Source organism: Dendronephthya gigantea, unplaced genomic scaffold (genome assembly GCF_004324835.1).
Source record: "Dendronephthya gigantea isolate DGI-Jeju-01 unplaced genomic scaffold, DenGig_1.0 000057F, whole genome shotgun sequence".
Lineage (NCBI taxonomy): Eukaryota > Metazoa > Cnidaria > Anthozoa > Malacalcyonacea > Nephtheidae > Dendronephthya > Dendronephthya gigantea.
The window spans coordinates 63,236-85,221 of record NW_021163067.1 but is presented as its reverse complement, the minus strand read 5'-3'; the positions used below and the strand labels follow the sequence as shown (position 1 = coordinate 85,221).

At 36.7% G+C, this 21,986-nt stretch overlaps 1 protein-coding gene across 3 annotated transcripts in view; it reads left to right on the top strand.

Moving 5' to 3' along the window:
* LOC114529526 (alpha-2-macroglobulin-like protein 1) overlaps positions 1 to 21,570 on the top strand; it is a 45,926-nt gene extending 24,356 nt beyond the window's left edge. For 2 of the 3 annotated variants that reach the window (XM_028551342.1, XM_028551341.1), the window contains 22 exons: positions 1,266 to 1,415; positions 1,555 to 1,695; positions 2,475 to 2,568; positions 7,917 to 8,067; positions 10,741 to 10,969; positions 14,644 to 14,877; positions 16,368 to 16,419; positions 16,493 to 16,576; positions 16,737 to 16,913; positions 17,059 to 17,140; positions 17,243 to 17,399; positions 17,663 to 17,737; positions 17,857 to 18,016; positions 18,241 to 18,458; positions 18,635 to 18,871; positions 18,959 to 19,095; positions 19,345 to 19,432; positions 19,562 to 19,636; positions 19,800 to 19,896; positions 20,178 to 20,234; positions 20,429 to 20,497; positions 20,953 to 21,570. In XM_028551342.1, coding sequence (XP_028407143.1) covers positions 1,266 to 1,415; positions 1,555 to 1,695; positions 2,475 to 2,568; positions 7,917 to 8,067; positions 10,741 to 10,969; positions 14,644 to 14,877; positions 16,368 to 16,419; positions 16,493 to 16,576; positions 16,737 to 16,913; positions 17,059 to 17,140; positions 17,243 to 17,399; positions 17,663 to 17,737; positions 17,857 to 18,016; positions 18,241 to 18,458; positions 18,635 to 18,871; positions 18,959 to 19,095; positions 19,345 to 19,432; positions 19,562 to 19,636; positions 19,800 to 19,896; positions 20,178 to 20,234; positions 20,429 to 20,497; positions 20,953 to 21,272 — 3,084 coding nt within the window. In that variant the 3' untranslated portion in view covers positions 21,273 to 21,570. The other variant, XM_028551343.1, reaches the window with a different exon arrangement.
* The last annotated feature ends 416 nt before the right edge of the window (positions 21,571 to 21,986 follow it).

Sequence of the window (21,986 nt, the reverse complement as noted above, 5' to 3'; positions counted from 1 at the left end):
TTTCGAACAGGGCAGCTTTTCCTGCTATGAATTGAATGTCCACAAAAATAACATATTTTCGCTGTGAAAGTTCCAGCAAGTGGAGATCATCTAATGCATGAGCTCCTACCAGCTCGTCGGCTGAAGGGACTGCTGCTACTGCTGCTGCAGTAGGAATATTGGGTGCCACATATGTTTCAGCACTCTTTTGCGCCAAATCCAGTGCATTAGCCTGATCAAAAGCAGATTTCAAATCTAGTTTACTGTTCTCCAAAAGTCACTGACGAATTAATGCAGAAGACAGTAATACTCGCCAAACTGTTCGGCAGTAACACTCTTAAGATTACAATCTTTACTTAATCTACGAAGCTCTTGAATAAATTCAACAAGCATTTCGCCTGGCTTTGTTTCCTTGTTGCGAGCAAGTATCGGACAAGAATTTCGTTTGGCGTTTTAATAAACAATTGATTTAATACCTCAACCGCTGAATCGTAATCTTCACAGACCTCAATATATTCATACACAATAACACATTGTGGGATACATAATTAACTGAGTTCTATACATATCCAAAGAATTGCTGCCACACGAAATTGTTTTATGCCAATGCTTCCATTCCTTAGCTGCAGATGGAAAGTTAGGATCGAAGTCCAAACGAACAGGTTTCAGCAAAGTATCCATTTAAATGAATAAATGTTATTCAGTTGGTTAAATTGTCGTAACCATTGTTAATGAATATAGTATAAATTATTAGAAGCTATATTTGGTTTTAACCAACTCAAAACTTACTGCTATGTAACAAATGATAATAAAAATAAAATAACGGTCAAATATATATAGATGAATGGCGGTCAAATATACATAGATAAACTTTCTTAGTCCGGATAGATAACAGTATCGACGGTAAAAATATAAAAGAAATCTATTTTTCAAGCTCAGATCCAGTGGTCGGCTTTTATACAGAGACTCCGTTTTAAATATAGTTCACATTAAAGGACATGGGCTACCTCTGCATGATCTAACCATGCTTAACTCAGTCAACTGAGAGAGGACATAGGAGAGTCTTGACTTTACTCACATGAGTTCTGTACAACATCAGATCACTTTAAGGTGGCTCTTATTCAAACACATGTACTACATCTGCATGATCTAAACATGCTTAACTCAGTCAACTGAGAGAGAACACATGATAGACTAAACTTTGCTCACATGAGTTCTGTACAACATCAGATCACTTTAAGGTATAAACTTCAGCGTATAATTTTTCCATAATCGCACTTTTGAAGGTGTCGGTGAGTTTTGCGGAGAATGAACTAAAACCGGGAGAAAAAGCGAAGCTAATATTGAAGGCTTCGCCCGGATCACGTGTGGCGTACGTGGCCCTGGACAAAAGCATTCACATTTTGAAATCTGGGAACAAGTTTACAAAGGATAAGGTGAACAGAGAGATTACTCTACGGTACCATTGAGACTATTGTAAAATTGGCAGCAAAACACGGTAGCATGAAGTATTTAAATAACTCACTTGGTAGATATTTTTGTATATTAATGTATAGTATTTTTATTCTGTTTCAGGTCCATCCATATCTACGGGAGCATCGAAGCAAAACATGGTCTTCTAACCCAAAGTGCAACTATTGGGAACCCTGGGGGAGAAGAAAACGTGGTATTGCGCCGTTGTGGGAAGACTACGAAGACGTCTCTGCGGCCTTTGATGTAAGTTGTTAGATCTAATTCTATAGATTTACCCTCTAAGAGGCATCTTTCAAAACACATCCCAGAAACCTCGCTAATACAGACATCTCTCTAATACCGACAGCTTCCTGATTCAGACATTCTCTTAATTCAAACATCTTTCTAGTACACACCTCTCTCTAATGCAAACATCTCTCTAATGCAAACATTTCTCTAATGCAAACATCTCTCTCTTAATGCAGACATCCCATTAATACAAACATATCTCTAATTCAGACATCTCTCCAATGCAGACATATCTCTAATGCAGACATATCTCAAATGCAGATATCTCTCTAATTCAGACATCTCTCTTATGCAGACATATCTCTAATCCAGACATCTTTCTAATGCAGACATCTCTCTTATTCAGACATATCTCTAATCCAGACATCTCTCTAATGCAGACATCTCTCTAATGCAGACATCTCTTTTATGCAGATATCTCTCTAATGCAGATATCTCTCTAATGCAGACATCTCTCTAATGCAAACATCTCCCTCCTAATACAGACATTCCTCTAATCCAGACATCTCTCTAATACAGACATCTCTCTAATGCAGACATCTCTCTAATGCAAACATCTCTCTAATGCAGACATCTCTCTAATGCAAACATCTCTCTAATGCAGACATCTCTCTAATACAGACATCTCTCTAATACAGACATCTCTCTAATGCAGACATCCCTCTAATGCAGACATCTCTCTAATGTATGCAGACATCAGACATTACTCTAATACAAAACTGTCCCTCATTTAGGTGGCTGGTCTTGTTTTCCTATCAAATCTACACATCTTTACAAAACAATGTACATTGGAATTGGGTACAGGGGGTTCGGGCTTTCCAAGCAATGGTAATGTATATTAAATTTTGTATATTTTATGAAGAAATATATATTCCAACTTAAAGTGAGACGGCAATAAAAATTATCTTTCTCTATTTTAAAAGAAAGTCATGATTATTTAAAAAATTCGTTCAAGGAATTTTTAACTGTATTACTTCTCAAGATATTTTCGAATGAAATTATCCATCCGCCATTTTAGATATGCATATACTTGGTCTGATATGCATGATGCCATAAGCTGGGTGAAAATTCGTTTTGCAACTTCAGATTAACGATCCAGCGAAGTGATGAATTTTCTGGTACTACAGTCACACGTGTCTCAAATTATAACGTTTGAATTGTATAAGAGTTCTAAACTAAAGCGTAAACATGTAGTTGTTATTTTTTAGGCGTCAACCCTGCTTTTGACGTCACGTAATTAGATCTCATTATAAAACAATATGGCGGATATATCTAAAAAGCCGATGTTTTTGATCGCCAATATCTTGCGAAGTAAGGATGATAAAAAAAATTAATGTAAAAAGGCCAAATAAGAAGTGTAAATTTTCTTTTCAACAAAACAGAAATATTTTCTATAACCATTTCCCTTTAAAAATCCTTACAAAACCTTGTCCAAGAATAAGACCGGAACTATATTGTATAGTCTTCTGGTGTGATTCTGCACTCTCTTGTCTGCCTTCATGTCTCCGTACATTTCCAAGATCTTCACAACGAATTATTCAACTGATGAAAGCAGTATGTCGCTTAATTCTAATCAAAACAACAACTATGATATATCGATCATTGAAAAAAGCTATAAGATGGCGAATGGGATTCTCCTGGTGGTGATAAGAAAGTCGTTTATTGTGATAATCTACCGAGGATTATCTGGTGGAGCAAGAAAAAACTATTACATTCCATTGGTATTAATGCAAAATCTATGGAATCTAAGCTAGTTTCTATTTTGTCTCAGCGAGTTTTTCAGACAAATAGTATTGCCGATGACAACTTGTTGAACGAGCACGCTTAAAAGAGCGAATTTTCTGGCGGTTGCTGTAGTGAACTGCCTACCAATACACAAAATTGTAGCATCTATGATGAGATTTAGAGTCCAGAAGAGGATCAGCTTATTAATAGTGAGTTAGTACGAACTGTGTCGAATGCAGTCTTGCATATGGCGGACGTAATGTCGAATCTTCAAGACTCCATGGTTGAGAACGGTAGACATTCTGTTAATTTACTGAGATCGCCAAAAAGCGAAGCCTCTGAATGTAATGTCAACAATTTGAGTCGGAATGATTTGCATACGAATGCCACATTGAAATCACTAGTGACAACAAACAGGGAAGGTGATAATATTAGCTTGTGTGATAGAGTTTTCTAACCCTCAAAGCCGTGTTTGTGCTTTAAGTCCTTAAAATAAATTTGAAACTGTAAATGAATTTACTGTAATGAATGATGAGACTGAAAAAGTAAACCAGTTAATATATGCCAAAGTTGTTACACTCAGCCCAGTCATGAACAATAAGACCACGGAGATTAATGAAAATGAAATCAATGAAGTGGTAGAAAATTTACAAGAAAATGGTAATAAAATAACCAATGATAATGGTGATAATGGTAAACATAACAGAACGAAAAGGTTATTCTTAACCGGAATTGCCAGTAGTGTAAGTGAGAAAGATATTCGTTTTTATCTTGAGAGAAGAGGTATTAATATATTAATACAACTTATATCACAATCTTTCCAAGCAAGAGGTTATGAACATTATCAGCTAAGGTGCATATTCCCTCTGCTGCGCTGCCGTTCGTACTAGATAAAGTGCTTGCAGAAAACTTCTGGCCTAAATATGTGACCTGTAAATTGTGGAAACCATATGCAAAAGAAAAATTAGGGAAAATAACTAAAGTCAAGCCGACGGATGAAGTACCGCAAGGCGAAAATCTCTTCACCTATGTATAAGGGCTTTTATTACAACTATAATTTTTCCCTGAACCCCCTCAGTCAACAAATGGTACAAAGGAAGTGGACGCGATCCCAACAACCTAATTACAGTGAAAGTTTCAACAAAGAATATAAAACCAATCGTTCAATGGAAACACGTCAAAACTCAAAGTCGCCAATCTCAATGTTAGATCAATAAAAAACAGAAATCATCTCATACAGGTTCGACAGCTCATGCAAAGTGGTAATTATGACATTTTAGCACTATCAGAGACTTGGTTGAATTCTAAAGTGACAAATGCTGAAGTTGAAACTAAAGGTTATAAATTGACAAGACTGGACCGTATGAGAAAGACTGGAGCAGATGTTTGTATCTATACTCATTCTTTAATAAAGTCAGTTGTCTAAAAGACATAACTGGGACATCTGAATCAGAATTCCATCAGTTATGGATACAAATACAACTTCTGAGATCAATAATTCTGGTTGTGTGACATACAAACCTGACTATATTGTCCAGTTTCAAGTTTTCTGGATAGTTTTGTGGAAAGCTACACACAATGGGAAAGGAAATAATGGGAAAGGAAATAATTGTTGTAGGTGACTTAAACTGTGATTTCTTGAAACCAGACTCGCCGTAGACACTTGCATTACTTCACCTTTGCACGAGTGTAAATCTACTCATCTGATAGAGGAGCCTACTCGTGTAACAGAAAAATCATCATCTCTTATTGATATTACTATGACATCTAACATGAGCTTTTAGTGGAAGACTGGGGAGTGGTTTTATCTCACATCAGTGATCGTTATCTAATTTACGCATGCTTGAAACTTCCAGCTAGTCATATATGCGTGAGATCTTATAAGAACTATATGACTAATTGTTTCTTGGAAGACTTATATCAAGTACCACCATGCTTGGCAAGAAATCTTCCTTAAAGATAACGTGAATGATATTATAAATGAATTTAATAAAAAGTTTCTTGACGTGCTAGAAATATATATATATATATATATATATATATATATATATATATATATATATATATATATATATATATATATGTATATATATTATAATACATGCACCTGTGAAAATGGTGATTGTGATTATAAAGTGATTGAAGCAATGAGCCAGTGATTAAAGCAATAAAGTGATAAAGTGATTAGAGCAATGGACTCGAAACAACTCACAATTATGGTGTTATTAGATCTTTCAAAAGCATTTGATAGTATAGACCACTGAAAACTTTTAACCAAGCTACAAACTCTCGGTCTTAGTTTTGATACTTGGGAATGGTTTAGAAGCTACTTGACTGGAAGGGAAGAGAGAGTAAGGATAGGTTCAGTGGTGTCACAACAAGGCTATATTACTCCTGGAGTACCACAGGGTTCAGTATTGGGAGCAAGTCTGTTCAACATTTATTTAAACGAGCTGCCTGAAGTTCCGGTTTTTGCTGAATTGAATTCGTATGTGAATCACTCAAAATTATATCCCTCGTTTCTCTTTTAAACACTGGCGAAGCAATGTTAAAAATTAATGAAGACCTGGCAAATATAGCAGCCTGGTGCAGTCATAATAGTTTACTAATAAATCCTTGTATTAGGAACTCGCAAAATGTTACAAAGACTACCGGAAAACATTCATGTAATTCTGCTTGGAAAAAGGATTACTCCAATTGTTTCAGCAAGAGATATTGGTATACAATTAAACTGAACACTAAGTTTTGAGGAACATATATTAAATGCTTTTTCAAGACTTTGGAAAGTATCATCTCATCCTTAGTATTTTCAAAACTGTATTACTGTTCAACTGTATGGTCTAGTACTACAAAGAAAAATATTGAGAAGCTGCAAAGAGTTCAAAATTTTGCGGCGAGAATGATGACAGGGAGAAGAAAATATGCTCCTATCTCACAAGTACTCAAACAATTAAACTGGTTACCTGTTGCTAGCATGTTGCAATACTTTATTGGCATTTTGACTTTCAAGTGTCTAAATGGACATCTTCATGGCCAGAAAATTCGGACATAATTAAAATTCTACTTCCGCCTAAATTTGCATATGGTGTCAAAATAAAGCTTCGTGAGTTTATAGTAAACTGTAATGCGCACAGTACTAAACGCTATAAATACAGCTTTAGGTGGTCGATTATAATTTGCCTTAATCGCTCGTTGCAGAGAAAGTTAATCTTAATATTTTGAGGCAGTATTTTAAAATGTTTTATCAGTATTCGTCCTGCATTTTCAAAACAAAGTTTTGGTCATTTATCACGTTGAATACCATATAAAACGAAAACCGTAATAGCGTAGAAATAAAATAAAAATGCAGAGACGACATAAACCTTTACCAGCAAAATATTACTTCAGGATCTTTAATATGACACGAATTACAAGAAACAAACGGGGCAAATAGCAAAGATGCAATGATTTTCTCAAATTTCCCGAAATTCAAGAATGCGCAATACGTATAGTTCTGCAAACAAATAATATTTGGACAGATATGAAAATTTGCTACGGCAATCTGCATATTCCATGTCCGCAATTTCTGGCCATGCCTGATTATCTTCCTGGACTATTTTAAAAAAGATCATCAGTACATGAAAGAAATACTAGGAACGTGCTATAGATCTGCTACAGGACAACGATCATTTGAATATCGAGCAGTATCATTATGGAACTCCTTGCCAAATACCATAATTGAAATTGACAATCTTAAAAATTTTTAAAAGTAAACTATTTGACTATTTTCTTGAATATTTTTTAAATTCTTAACAATGTACACACAACATTAATTGTAAATATTTCTAGTATAGTTTAGATAATATTCTTAGATATAACATTAGAAACAAAATTCTTGTAAATTGGTCTAAAAAACCAATTGTTTGAGATTCAATTGATAATAATAATAAAAATAATAATCTCTTGTTGATGGGCGATTTATTTCCCATTTAAAAATTCGCAACAAACCTTTGCCACGCACAACGAATCGACGCTTCGGTTCTACTCTTAGATTCCGAGCATGTATTTTGGGCAGGTATTAGTTTATCAAACGTAGTTGGGACACTTGTAATTGAGAGCGGAAATGGCTCTAAACTTTAGCTATAAAGCAACTATCAGTTGTTCAAGCTCCCTCCTTTACCCCATTCAATGCATGTTGACAGGGCCGAAACTAAAACGATAATTAGGGGTGTTTATTCATATATTCAGTTCTGTCCGACGATTTTTAATCCAGGTTATATCAAACAATGGGCAATTTTAGATTGATTGAAATAAGTCTTATTTTCGGTGGATAGCGTTATCCAGCTTTCGCGTAACCGGTCCAGACCTTTAAAGATTAATTTTGGGCTACTCTTGTACCATGGTGGAATTCGTAGAGATACTAATAAGAAATATCGAAGCACTTACTATGTTTTTTTGCTTGAATATTAAAGACTACCCTCCTTCACCACCAGTTGAGCGAAGTGACTACGAAGTTCCTGAACAAGCTGAGATAAAGAATGAAAGAATACCAGCGAAGCAAAAGGCGGTCAAAATTCGCAAAGATTTCCCAGAGACATGGTTATGGTCGGATGAAAAACTCGAGTAAGATTTGCACGGAGATTATAGTTCTAATCAATCGTATTTCGTATGATAATTGTCCAATGTGGAGCTGGTGCTTTCATAATTGTTGTAATGTGAAGCTGGTCCTTTCATAATTAATTGTTCTAATGTAAGAATAGAGTTGATGTTCGCGCGCATAAATGTGTTTTTGGCCCGACTCTGAAGTCATATTCGCCCAACCGTTTTAGCGATTAGCGAGGGTTAAAATGTGTTCTGAGGCGGGCCAAAAACACATTTATGTCCGCGAACATCAACTGTTTTACTATTATATTAACTTTAAAGGGCAATTTTTGTATAAAAATTATGCAATAGACTAGAAATACATGCATGCACCAACCCCTCGCCTAGGTTAAGTGAAATTAGTTAAGCATAGGGATGGTGACATGATAGTTGGTAAATTTTGTGTGGGTTGGGGTGTTTGGAGGGTACTTGGTATATTTTTCTGGAAGCGGAAGCACTGTAGTCATAGCGACTCGCAACCAAAATCCCAACGGCCGTATATTTTCAAAGAATCAAAGTTTACCCTCATATTTTTGTGAAAAAAAGGCAAAAATACGACAAGATTCTAACCATTTTCTGGAAGTTAAGTTACTCATCTATAGTCAGTGTTATGGTAAATTATTTTAATTATTAATTACCATGAAATATAACATCCGAAGTCCCATACGACTTCTGAACTTTTATGTTTACGCCTCGACTGATTTTTGCACGCGAATATTTTGAAAAAACTGAGTTTATAAATGAAATTATAATGTCGTCAATCACATAACACATCGTGATATACGTTTGAGAATACTAAAGTTGTGTTTACCACAGAAGAATGACTTTTTATACCTGTGTCAGGTCTTATTTTCAAGTGTAAAGTCTTCCGACTTCATTATACACGTTGAAATCGATCGAAAATTTAGTCTTTTTTTTGTTAAATCGTCAAAAGTCCTGTTCATCATCAAAAGTTCGAATTTCCGTCCAAAGTAATAAAATATATATATATATATATATATATATATATATATATATATATATATATATATATATATATATATATATATATATATGTATGTATTCCATATTTATGAAAATATAAATAATATGAAAATATACTTTATAAGTTTCTTCAAAATTTTGCGAAATGACAGTTTTGGAGGTTTAAAAATACAAATATTTGTCTTGACTAATCAAGAGCTAAGTAGTTTACACTGGCGCATGCGCATAACGTGGAAGACCGTCCATGGCGTGAGGTCCATTGCATAATGGCGGACAACTTTGATTTCGCCTTTGCATATCCTGGGTGTAAATATCCGAGCGGAATTAGTGCTCTCGCACGGTGCTCCGCACCGGCTCGAAGATAAACACTTCGGTCATTCTTCTCAGTGGCTTAGATCAGCGGGCTACTAGAAAGACATGCATGCAGCAACCCCTCGCCTCGGTTAAGCGAAATTAGTTAAGCATAGGGATGGTGACATGATAGTTGGAAAATTTTTTGTGGGTTGGGGTGTTTGGAGGGTACTTGGTATTGTTGGTATGTGAAAAGAGAAGTATGGAAATATATTTCTGGAAGCGGAAGCACTGTAGTCATAGCAACTCGCAACCAACACTGCAACGGCCGTATATTTTCAAAGAATCAAAGTTTACCCTCATATTTTTGTGAAAAAAAATGGCAAAAATACGACAAGATTCTAACCATTTTCTGGAAGTTAGGTTACTCATCTATAGTCACTGTTATGGTAAATTATTTTAATTATTAATTACCATGAAATATAACATCAGACGTCTCATACGACTTCCGAAGTTTTATGTTTACGCTTCGACTGGTTTTTGCACGCGAATATTTTGAAAAAAACGGAGTTTATAAATGAAATTATAATGTCGTCTGTCACATAACACATTCAGATTTGTAGTGAAATACGTTTGAGAATACTAAAGTTGTGTTTACCACAAAAGAATGACTTTCTATACCTGTGCCGGGTCTTATTTTCAAGTGTAAAATCAAAAAAAAGTTTCCGACTTCATTATACACGGTGAATTTGGTCGAAAATTTAGTCTTTTTTTGTTAAACCGTAAAAAGTCCTGACCACATTTGAGTTTCCCTCTAATGTAATTACTAATTAAAAATATATATATATTCCATATTTATGAAAATATAAATAATATGAAAATATATTTATAAGTTTCTTCAAAATTTTGCGAAATGACAGTTATATATGCAGGTTTAAAAATACAAATATTTGTCTCGACCAATCAAGAGCTTAGTAGTTTACACTGGCGCATGCGCATAACGTAGAAGACCGTCCATGGCGTGAGGTCCATTGCATAATGGCGGACAACTTTGATTTCGCCTTTGCACATCGTGGGTGTAAATATCCGAGCCGAATTAGTACCCTCGCATGGTGCTCCGCACCGGCTCGGGGAAAATATATCTCAGCCCAGCAAATTTATCATTTTAGCCCGCAAAATGCACTGCAATTCCCGCCAAATTTAATATAATGTGGAGCTCATCCTTTCATCATTGTTTTAATGTGGGGCTGATCCTTCATAATTGTTCTAATGTGGAGCTGATCCTTCATAATTGTTCTAATGTGGAGCTGATCCTTTCAGCATTGTTTTAATATGGAGAGATCTTTTCGCAATTTTACAAATTCATTTCATCCTCTTTAGTGAATCAGGCAACAAGACAATTGAAGTAACTGTGCCAGGTACAATCACAAGTTGGGTGGCAAATGGTTTCGCTATTTCGTCGAAGACAGGTATCGGAGTTTCAGAAACGTCGACACTTAGAGCTTTTCAACCGTTCTTTGTTTCAATGACGCTACCATACTCCGTCATCCGAGGAGAAGAGATTCCAGTCATCGTAACTGTGTTTAATTATCGGCCAAATTGCGCAGCGGTAAGTTTTACGTAGAGAAAAACTTGAAACTTTGACACACCCTCTACAGTCCTATAGAAAAGCTACCAATTAGCGACTTTATACCATCTCTAGTGAATACACTAAACCAATCAGGGTACAGTACTGCTCAGAAATAACCTAATCAAAAACGCGTTCCGAACGCGTTCCAGAACGCCTTCCAATCGCGTTCCAGCACGCCTTCCGAACGCGTCCTTGAACGCGTCCGGAACGCGTTGCAGGACTTCGATACAGTTTGAATGCTGTGTTGTCGCCGACAAGGAATGAAGTGCAGGGAATGAACATACATGCGATGGTTAACTGAAATAGCTTAGTTTCACAATATCGGAACTTCAATTGTTTTACATGTAAGGCACAGTATGATATGAATAAAATTCGAAATACGGTAATTACCGTGACTACTGTATACATTATTTAAATGTGTACAAAATAAAAACTAAAAACAATGGCTTAACTACCGAAAGTTTCTTTGATCAAAGACGGTGATAAGAGTCATCTAATTTTAACAGCGTTTTCCCAGCCAAATACTGGTTTTGGTTAAGCATAGCATATCCTTAGGCCATCAAGTCCGAATTTCTCAAGATGCTACATACATATTACTATCATTTTCGAATGAGATACACAAGTCACACATGCGCTTATTTTTACGCGCCGTGTCGACTTAATAATGTTTTTTTAGTCCTCTCTATACAGTATAATCCTAATATCAACCGAGTATTTCCAGAATATTTTCTTTCTATTCATTTAATTACTTATCTTATGTGGTATACTCTTTTAAATGTGTTTCAAATGTCGACTTTTTCTGTCGTGTTGATCTTCACAGTCCTTGTGCTTCTTCTTGTCTCTTGATTCGAGGTTGTCTTTCATTTTCTGTTTCGGCATTTAAGGGTTCTTGTTGGCGAATAGGTGTGTCTCCTTCGGCTGGTGGTGGTACTACGGTTTCAGGGTTTCGTCGATTCTCTTCCGGGTGGTTGTCTGTCTTTAGCAGTTTGAAACGAGATATGTCTCAGCATTTCGTTTTCTGATCATTCATTTTTTTCGCTGTTACCATCGATCTTTTGATTTTTGTTATCACATATACATATGGTTCATTTCGGAGTTTCTCCTTTCTTCTTTGTTTCTCGTTTAACGATTACTGCGTCTCCGGTCTTTACTCTGTGTTCCTTCGATCGATGTTGTCTGTCGTGGTTTCTCTTTGCTTTGTCTCGCTGGTCATTCCGTCTCACAACGTCATCATTGGATGATGTTTCCGTGGGAAAGTGATCCAGCTTTGTTCTGACTTGTCAGTTCAGTAACAACTCGTATTGTGTACGTTTTGTCGCCGGATGTGGTGTACCTCGATATGCTTGTAGCATGTCATATGTTGCTTCATGAGGGTTGATATGGTCTTGTTTTGCAATCGCAGCGATCATTTGGATGGTAAGGCGTCACGGGTTTATGGGTGAATCCGTTCTCTGTGGCAAGCAACTTAAATTCATCGGGGTTAAATGGTGGGCCATTGTCCGTCTGCACTGCTTTTGGGATTCCATGTGTTGCGAATATTTTCTTCGATCTCTCTCTCTGACCGGTCCAGTTGCAATCGATCGAGCGAGTTCTACTTTCGAAAAGCGCGAAAACGGGTCTATATTAGTACCATTGCGTATTCTCCGTTAGGGAATGGTTCGCAGAAGTAAAGTTCAACGACTTCCCATAGTTGTTGCGGCATCGCTGTCATCCTCGCGATTCTTCATCTAGTACAAAGATTCTTCAGGTTCTTCATCAAGTGCAAATTGATGATAACCATGGTTGAGATCGATTTTATCAAAACTCTGCAACGGTGATGGGTGTTTGTACGTGTGTTGTTCTTGCCATGGACTGATTTAAAATTCGGAGGTCGAGGCTAACTCGAATGTCCTTGGGATTCTTCGGTTTCGTCTATACCACGAGGGGTGAACACCACTCGATTTCTTCTTGTTCAGGGACTTTCTCTACAATGTGATTTTTGATTAACTCCCTTATGCGATCTTCTAAAGGCTCTAGTAAATGGTATGGCACTCGTCTTGGCTTCTGAGGTATGTAGTGGTGGTTCCCTTCACCGCCTCGTCTAGGTTTCTAGTCTCGTCATTAACCATGCCCATGCAAGTTGGATAAGGTGGGTCTTTCGATCGGTGATAAAAAGTCCACTTTTTCCTTTGATAATAATGATGCGTGTTTGCGTCTGCCTCGTTTGGTTTCTGATTGTCACCGAGCATTCTCCTAACACTGGGATGTCTTGCAAAAGTGCTTGAAGCTTGTTCTGGATTTCTTCAGCTGAATTTCGGGTCTCATTCTCTGAAGTCGCCGAAATTGCTCTTCAACCATTATGTTGGCGTCAGATTCTTTATCTAGTTCAATTTCTGTTGGTACATTGTTAATTGTCACCGTGCAAAATTTAGATTGTTTTTTTCTGTTCACCCGATTTGTTTGTTTATTGAGAAGGTGTTGTATAAAGTCTTGGTCGTACGAGCTGTCATTGGAACTGGAATCCGTCGAGTTCTCTTTTGTTTCGATGTGTCTTATGTATGGTTCTCCGTTATCTGGTTTATCAACGTAAGGGCGGTTTCGCGTCTCTCTTTTCCATGGTTTATTATGACGTCGATACTGATGATTTTCTCTTCTCTTCGTTTTGTTTTCTTCGGGAACTCGTGATGGACGTGATTTACAGACGATTGCAAAATGATTTTGTTTTTCACACTTTCGACATTTCGCTCCGTATGCGAGACATTTGCCTTTCTCGTGTATACGCGCCCACACCGTTGACATTGATCTTGCTTATAGCAAATTTTACTCTTTGGCTCGTTTCTGTAGCTTCTAGTTTCTGCTTGGTTTCTTTCGCTTGTATAGTTGAGCTGGTTCGGTGATTGCTTCTTCGTCGAGAACTTCTTGTAGTGACCAGTTTTTACGAATAGCTTTGACACGAATCGCGTTGTTCCTCATTGTTTTGATCAAAATTAATGGTCTCGTATCGCATCGTTTTCATCGGTATAGCTACACTTTTTCGCGATTTCTCTGATTCGGGCATAATAATTCGCTATCGGTTCGCCGTCTTGCTGTACCAAGTTTGTTCGCTTGCTTTTTCGGCAAGAAATACTGATCGAGCTTGTAAATAAAGCGCGTATATTCATTTTGTTCTCCCTCGTCATCTTCGAGATTGGGATCTGGTAAAGAGTCATCTAGATTTCTTGACCTCCATATATAATAAGTCCTTTTCCATTTCGCCAAGCGTACGGCTGTATCGTTGCTATCTCTGGTCAGTTGAAATGGTGCAATATTCAGTTGTCAATTTATTACGGTTATAGAGCTCTGTGGTTGCTCCTACAGGCCCAGCAGTTGTACTTGTACTTGGCTGTGCTTCCGCTGCTTTGGTATCTGACATACTCCTTTTTATCTTTTTTCGAATTTTTCCCGTTTTTTTCTCGTCGCTAAATGTTGTGTTGTAACAATAAGAACTCTGATTTGATTGACATGTTTATGTTATATTAATTAGTGATATGAAATAATGTCATATCTATTACTAGCAATGGGTTACTACAAACGGATATACCTCTCATTAATCTTGGTATGAATACAATATTATAGCATATAACTATATCCTGCAAAACAGTTTTTCACACACAGCACTGGGATTTCTTCCTTAGATAAAATTAGAATTGAACCACAAGCAGGCCGACTACAAAGTGACATCGTATCATATCAACAAACTCTGCGTTTGTGGCAGCGAAGGAAAATCAGTGAAGTTCACAATCATTCCTATTAACCTCGGACACATTCCTCTCACGGTCATGGCAACTAGTACTACGTCATTGGCGAAACTCTGTTCTAATAACACAATTCCAGTCTACGATGCTGTCACACGAAAACTACTTGTCGAGGTAAAACTAATAATTTAGAAATAATAGATAATAGGTCGGAGAAACTGAAGAGCAATTGACACTTGACAAGAACATAATCTGCAAGTGTGATCTCTACATTCAAAAATTGCTGATCATACACATTAATGTGATCTCTACGTTCGTGTGATTAATAATGGTAATTGCACTGAGTGGAGTGCAATTTGGTGTGAAATCAAACGCGTGATTGCAAAATATGTAACGATTTTTAATCACAAGTTTGATTTCACACCAAAATTGCACAACACGCAATGCAATTTCCACGTTATTATATTTATTTTGAAATCTAACAAAAAATTAAACCAATTTAAAACGATTTATTAGCTGAAAGAACCGTAAACGGTGTAAAATGTGAGTAATTTTTATCTATTTTTGTCAAGAAATTTTGCAGGGCATTTAAAACTCAAAATAATAGAATTTTGTGCCATTTTCCCTAGTAATTTGATTAGATAGTTACACTGAAATACTAAATCTGATGGTGCAGAGCTTCAATCTCATTGGCTTATAAATGATGTGATTAATGCTAAAAAATAGTGCGATTTGGGAATTAATAACACTATTTTTAACCAAAAATCAATATAATAAAGCCAATTACATTGTCGTATATCGTAGTCTAACGGTCTTCGATATCGTCCGATGTCATTCTCAAGCAAATGAGATGTTATGATACAATAACGTTGAAATAACAATTAAGATAATAAGGTATTGTTCTACACGAATAGTTTTGCGCGGACAGAGTCTTATTGTACATTTAACGATGGGTTAACCAAGTGTCCTAATATACAGAACATCTCATTGATTAAGCAATGGGACTTGGTACTACAATTTTTTAGAGCTTCAAAACCACTGGCAGGAGGAGCATGCAGTTGTAAGGCCATGTTCTGGAAAACGATGCTTGCCGGTTGCGGATCGAGTACCTGTGCTCATCAAATCTTTGACGCAAGCATCGTTTTTCGGAACATGGCCTTACAACTGCATGCTCCTCCTGCCAGTGGTTTTAAAGCTATAAAAAAGTGTAGCACCAAGTTCGATTCCTTAATCAATAAAGATGTTCTATATTAGGGCGCACTTGTTCTATATTAGGGCGCACTTGTCCCTTTGTCTGAGGTCGTTGGTGCGCCAAATGTTTTGTCTATCGGAAGGTAATACAATGGAACTCCGGTTCTTAGGAGCAAGTGTGAACCAGGTCTCAATGTACAATCAGACTCTGTCCGCACCAAACAATTTGCGTAGAACAATACCTTATTATCTTTGTTCTTTTAACGCTACTGTCTTAGTTATGTATATATATGTAGCTTTATGCACCATAATGTAATAAATTCGCTTGCTTGAGAATGACATCGGACAATGTCAAAACGTCGCAAAAATGAATTTCGTTGCGTTTGTCTTCATAATCGCTGTTGTTTCAAGATCGAAACTAATTAAAATGAAAGTGGTTGTTACATTTAACCTTGAAATTCTGTTCTTTTCAGGCTGAAGGTATCCGGAAGGAGTTCACTCAGGGAACACTCTTCTGTCCGGGAAGTAAGGACCGTCAGTTTGATTTGGTCGTTCATCTCCTCTGCTGGTCTTTGGTAAAACAATTCCTTTTTTTTAGACAAGAAACACACGGAAGAGTTTAACCTCAGAGTACCTGCGAATTACATACCAGGATCAATATACCCAACAGTGACTATTATAGGTAATTCAATATCCAGTATTTTACCCTCAGTTGAAAGATCTTTCTCAGTTGACTGATTTAGGCATGCTTAGAGCCTTTCTGAACATTCAAGGTTAAAGTAGAATCACAGAGGGTTTTAGATGTGGTTGAAAACTATCACGTGACCTCCACTCTTATGCAGGTGACATCATGGGACCAGCAATGATGAACCTAGATGACCTACTGCGCATGCCCTATGGCTGTGGTGAACAAAATATGGCAAATTTCGCACCCAATATCTACATCATGGATTACTTGACTCAGACGAACCAAGCGACAGAAGGAATCAAGAGTAAAGCTGAAAACTTTATGAAAGTTGGTTAGTACGAAACAGCAGGATGTTTTTCGATTTGTACCAATTTATTAGCAAAAGCATACAGTAGCAGGGTTTTTTTCTTTTCCTGAAAAGTGGGGCATTATTTCAACCATTTTAACAACATTTTCTCTGATATTTATCTCATCAGGTTATCAAAGAGAATTGATTTACAAAAGAAGAAGCGGCTCGTACAGTGCGTTTGGCGAATCTGACAGTGAAGGAAGTATGATGTAAGTGTGTACTATTATCCTATGAAAAATATTAAAAATATTACGGTGATTCTTTCAACCTAAGTACAACACATGTGATTCCTGAACACTACTTTTTTTCAGGTTGACCGCGTTTGTAGTTCGATCATTTGCCCGGGCGAAAAGATACATTTTTGTTGATGGTGCTGACGTCCAACGCAGTTTCAGATGGTTTCGCATCAAACAATTGGATAACGGATGTTTTCCACAGTACGGAAAAGTTTTTAATAGAAGACTACAGGTAATTTGAAGGTCTAGTTATATAATTGATGAAATGCTACATGAAGTTTCTAAGATACTAACGCGTTTTCCGCGAGGATACCAACTTAAGGATTAAGATAAATGTAGAAAATGGAGTCAACCTCCCCAAAAGAAATCCCCTGTAAGATAGATCACTTAAGACAATCCAACACTCGAAAAAATAAAGACCATCATCAGATTAAGAACGCTTGTTCATAGTCGTCTGGAAAACCATTTGAATGGTCTTTTTTGTTCGTGTTTTAGGGGGGCGTGAACACCGAACATACAATCACAGCCTATGTGACCACGGCCCTTTTGGAAGCTGGAGAAACAACAAATGTAAGCTTAACAACATTCTAGTAACCAAACAAAAAAAAAGTTTCTGTTCCTTTATAAGAAATTCTTTCTCAAAACGTCCAATTATTATTCACGGCATATACAATGTTCTTCTTCTTCAGAGCACCATGGTGTCCAAAGCTCTCAGGTGTATCGTAAATCGATTTAACACGATCACCGATACTTATTCAACTGCCCTTGTGACGTACGCCTTGACATTAGCAAACCATACTGACGCTCAGAGGATGCTCAGAATATTAAAAAATAAGGCAACCAAGGAAGGTAAGCCAAATAACAAGAGTATGTTTTGATTGTGGGCCACCTGAGAATGATCTGATGTTCTACAGAGCTCATGTGAGTAGAGTTAAGTCTCTCCTGTGTTCTCTCTTAGTTAACTTGATTTAGCATGCTTTGATCATGCATAGGTAGCACCATGAAGGTATTATTTTGATGTCCTACAGACATATTTAACTAAAAATTAACACGTTTATAAACCCTCTCTACAGAGGATCAAATGTACTGGACTAATGGAATTAAACCTGCGCAGAATCCAAGATTTTACCCTCATGAATCATCAGCCGACGTAGAAATGACAGCATATGCCTTGCTTTCAATTTTACATCAAACGCCAATTGATGAAGGCGTGGTAAATAATGAAATTATGGATATTATTCGCTGGTTATCGAGACAAAGAAACTCTCGAGGTGGATTTTCTTCAACACAGGTAAGATCTTTAATGAAGTCAATAAAATGGATGGCTTAAAGATCTTACATTCTTACTCCAGAAATTATTAGACATTTCAGTTTCGGCCTAAAGTGAGAACGCTTAAAATCTTGTTCCTGATCTTTTCTAGTATAAAACAGGAAGGATTTTGATACATTGTAAATTTCTTTTTATAGGACACTTGTGTTGCTCTGCAAGCGGTAGCCGAGTTTGCAAAACGAGCTTATGGGGACAGCACTGATTTTAATTCAATTCAATTAACGGGATCTTTGAAGATAGGTGATCACTACAACCACAACTTCGTGGTAACAATGGCGAATAAACTGACATTACAAACTGTCGAGCTTCCTCAGAAGATCATTCCCGGTAAATTGGAAGTAACGGGTCAGGGCGTGGGCTGTGCTTTGGTACAGGTATAAAAAACAGCAACAATAGACCTCATCGTTTATCTTTTTAACCAATGGCTTTTATGGGAAATGATAAACGAAGCATTTCTTTAGGCGTCAGTGAAGTATAATATCCCTGAACCGGAACATGTTCCAGCATTTGATATTAAAGTTGATGTTCGTACGAGAAGTTTAGCTCCTGATGAAGAAACGACCCAATGTAGTCCATTAAAGCTGGAAATAACCACAAAGTAAGAAGTGCTTCGCTTGTAGTAAATTCAATTTTATGCAGCAAAAGGGTCCACAATTGGCGCTTAGAAACCTTTTGTTACTGGTTTTTGACTTAGGATTAGGACACTCAATGTATGGGAGAAAAAGCGGAGCTCCAAACAACCACTACAAACCCGAAAACACCTATCGATCCGATCCCTCTCAACTAATTGTATTTTTGAAGGTTATTCAACTACGTAAATGTTTCTACGTAATTTCTTCCACCTAAGCTTGCTCAAACAGGATGTTTCTAACATGGCCGTGGTGGATATTAAACTAGTTACTGGATTTAGTGTGAGAGAGGAATCTTTGGAAAATGTAAGATTTCAATTTCTGTATGAAACAGAGAAATTTTAAATGCAGTCGTCCCAAACCTATCGATATACGTGAATTCGCCACGATGTCTCGGAAACCACAGTAACCATATCTCGTCATTTCTTTTTTTAGCTAAGGAATGATCCGGCACTGAAGTTCAAACGTTACGACATTGATGGACAGAACGTACAGCTTTACTTCGATGAGGTAACTATCGTAAATCTTCAAGGTTACTATATCTTGATTCCTCTATCAGTTCTATACAAGAGCTTGCAAGGATTATCTCTTATTGATCTAGTGTCGTTTCTCCATATGACTGAACCAATAATTAGCTTCTACTACCAACATATATTTCCGTGTTTACATGTAGATCAGGAATATTACTTTCTCCATTGACATCCACCAAGACACACTTGTCAAGAGACTGAGACTTGCTGTTGTTCAAGTCTATGATTACTATGAACCAGGTGAAGAAACATTTGTCTTTTTGACTCAGGCCTTAGAACGGTTAAAACGACAATCTCATGGATAGTGCTATCCGGTTTTGATACAACCGGTCCCGGTATTTCGAGTTATCCTGATATTTTCAAAGCATAAAATTCATGAATACCAAGTTTTCTAATAAAGGAAACTTGCATGCACGGCCTAGGCTTGCCAAGATAACCGTCTACTTATTTATCCAACTTCACTCGATTTTTGAACATCCTAATTAAGTTGGTGTGTTCAAATCAATATCTTTTTTTTACAGAACGCCAAGCTAAAGTGATGTACAGAATTGGTGAGACGGAATGCTATGGCAACAGAGGTGTGTAAAATACACACATGAACCTAGATCATGGTTTCTTACGAAATACCTAATTTGAATATTGGGAATTTTCATATTTTCCAAAATTTTCATATTATTTCACATGGGAAGAAAAATCCACCAGTGGCAATTCTATACTTCACCCTCCGTTTAATGGAGTCAGCTCGATGTATTGGCTGTCATTTATTTTTCAGTTGGCGCTGAGTGCCCAAGATGTGTGACTTTGGAGATTCTGGATGCTATAATTGAGTGTAACAGTACCGGTGAGTTGACATCGCCTTTTTCTGCTAGCAAGTTTTCAAACCTTGTCCTTCCTACCCGGCCCACAAGTTAATTAACAAATATTCACCGAAGGTGAATATCGCTCAATAAAAACCGGGACGAAATTGTGAGCTCTATTTGGAGATATTAACTGAGTCTGAGGTGAATAATTGTTTTATTATAATTAAAAGGTGATTTTTTTAAAAAACGAATCTACTGTAGAAAATACATGTTTTGCAAATGTAAACAAATATCCCGACATTTTACGGCGATTGAAATGAAACAACGTTTTCGCAAAAGAAAGTTGAAAAGCGTTCTAAAAAGTGTAATAATCACCTTTTTTAATACACTAAAAAGAATTATTCTTTAGTAAAAAAATTATATACTAAAAATATTTGAATAATGAGCATTATCACTTATTTTTGGGTAATATTTTTTTTTCTATTCCGTTTCTCAGTGACAAGAATGAAATCCTCACGAGGCATGCTCAGAGTTGTCAAAGCATATTCCAAGGACTCGAAGGAGAAAGGGAGGCGTATTATGAAAAAAGAGCTGGAGTATCACATTCCAGAATTCTGTCCATGTGATGAGATCTACGACAGGGAACAATCCATTGTGATTGGTCGAAACAATTACTTCCAAGATGACGGCCGTAAGATTACGGTTGTGCTGAATTCTGAGACGTCAATCTATAGGTATACTGGAAGGGCGATGATGCGTCAAATCAAGAAACAACTTTTTGCTTGCAAGCGCACCGCTCGAAAAAGAGGAAATTAAAGTAACCACAGGATATTCATACCAATTGTAAACGATTATTGTTTTGCAGCACGTACCCTTAGTATATCTCGCTGTATCAATTTGTAATGTTTTATTTCTATTGTTTTCAATGCAAATAAAAAGCGTACTTTTCATAACTAACAGTAGACACTTTGCAAACTGTTACATTATTCATACCATGCACTATAATTTAATCTCCATAATTTCCACTATACAAATTTACCACGCAGAATGCGAGCTGATTACAAGCCCATATTCACTGAATCGAAGCAGAAGTTAATATAGGCTTTTAATCGCCGAGCCTAAGGCGACTAATTGCTTTAGTGTATTGTGTTACAAATAATAATCAACATAATTTCATAAAAATTTATAATTACGTAAAATTTGAAAAACAACAACAAAAAACTGTAGTCACTGACCAGTGACTATAACTTCAGAGACAGTGAATTTTGACCAATCAGAATGCAGGAAAATCAATAGTCACCTCGAAATTTATTAGAATTATTACGTCATAAATTAGACTAAATTAGATCATAATGACCACATGTCTCTTAAATGCGAGCAGTGCCTATACAGGGTGCATCAAAAAAATGTCGCGAATGTAAAATTCTCGTTTTTCAGGATAATTTGCAAAATTTAGAAACTTTTTGTGTTCCTAGGCATAGTTAAGACTTATCTGGTATACCTAGGGCAAGTTTGTTTTTGCATTAACAA